The sequence below is a fragment of the Alosa sapidissima genome, chromosome 16 (assembly GCF_018492685.1).
Source record: "Alosa sapidissima isolate fAloSap1 chromosome 16, fAloSap1.pri, whole genome shotgun sequence".
Lineage (NCBI taxonomy): Eukaryota > Metazoa > Chordata > Actinopteri > Clupeiformes > Clupeidae > Alosa > Alosa sapidissima.
Genome location: NC_055972.1, coordinates 4109186 through 4110372, shown reverse-complemented (window position 1 = coordinate 4110372; position 1187 = coordinate 4109186). Strand labels below are relative to the sequence as shown.

The following is a 1187-nucleotide window of genomic DNA, read 5'->3' as shown; positions in this document are numbered from 1 at the left end:
GCATGAAAATTCTTTTTATCAGCTCATAATAGGCCTATAGCCTATTATTGTACAGGGAGACAGTGATTCATAAAATCTGACTAAATTCATCCTATAAGGGGTCTGGGGAACACTTTGTGGGCAGGTGACTTTCCAAGCCTATGGACTTATATGGAATAATATTCAGAGAAAGGTTAATCAGAACGATAAATACCGTTATTAACCGGTTCTCTAAAATAGCGTTTTTCACTCCGGAACAAGTGAAATTGGTTTTATTCCGGTTTTCGTTCTTTGAACCATTTCTCATCCCTGCCTCCCGCATCCCAGACACACACACACACACACACACCATGTGGAGTATTTGGTCAGTGACACTGGATGTGTCCCATGCAATGTATACACTGCAGTTGTATTTGCTCATGCATATGTTCTCTCAATGTGTGTGTGTGTGTGGTGTGCATTCTCTTCGTATGTTAATTCATAAAATACAGACAAAGTGTGGCTTTTTGGCATATTTTAATGACCACAATCCAGATCCAGATGAAAACACACACACACACACACACACGTAATTTAACAAATGTGCAAATAACAGTGGACACAAGTGTTTTGTTTTCAGTCTCATTTTATCATTGGCAAACAGTCTGTGTGTTTCCCTGATGTGGCACAACTTCCTGTTAATAAATCACTTTTAATAAACCATTTTTTTAAAATCCTGTCCACGGTGATCGCAAAGTTTGTGTGTGTGTGTGTGTGTCTGTGAAGTTCTGTGTCTGAGTGTGTATGTTTGTGTGTGTTTAAGAGAGGGTTTTTAAGACATGTTTAAGACATGTTGATATTATCTCTGATAATAATATTGGTATTTGCAATCACCCAATCAGATTGCTGCCATGAGGCAGTAAGCCAATCAGATTGCTCCAGTGAGGTCGTTGATGACGCCTGCTTTCACCATTTGCCGTAGAAATTGAGTCTCCGCCCTGACGTCGTGAACCACCTGTGTTTCCATGGCGCCCATGCGCAGCGTCTCGTAGTAGTGGAGGCGAGCGGCAGGATGTTGCAGGTCGTAACCGAAGCCTGCTAGACTCACCTGATCACACACCTGCAGCGCCAGCACCGCCGCGCACGCGCCCAGAGTAGGCACCAGCTGCGCACACACACACACACGATAAACAAGCATTAACACTGCCGCGCACGCGCCCAGAGTACGC

General features: G+C 43.8%; 1 protein-coding gene across 2 annotated transcripts in view; it reads right to left on the bottom strand.

Moving 5' to 3' along the window:
* Positions 1-478: 478 nt before the first annotated feature.
* Positions 479-1187, bottom strand: part of st3gal7 (ST3 beta-galactoside alpha-2,3-sialyltransferase 7) — a 20376-nt gene continuing 19667 nt past the window's right edge. The window contains exon 7 of one of the 2 annotated variants that reach the window (XM_042065479.1): positions 479-1123. In XM_042065479.1, coding sequence (XP_041921413.1) covers positions 887-1123 — 237 coding nt within the window. In that variant the 3' untranslated portion in view covers positions 479-886. Of the gene's footprint in view, positions 1124-1155 lie in introns of those variants that run through there. The other variant, XM_042065481.1, reaches the window with a different exon arrangement.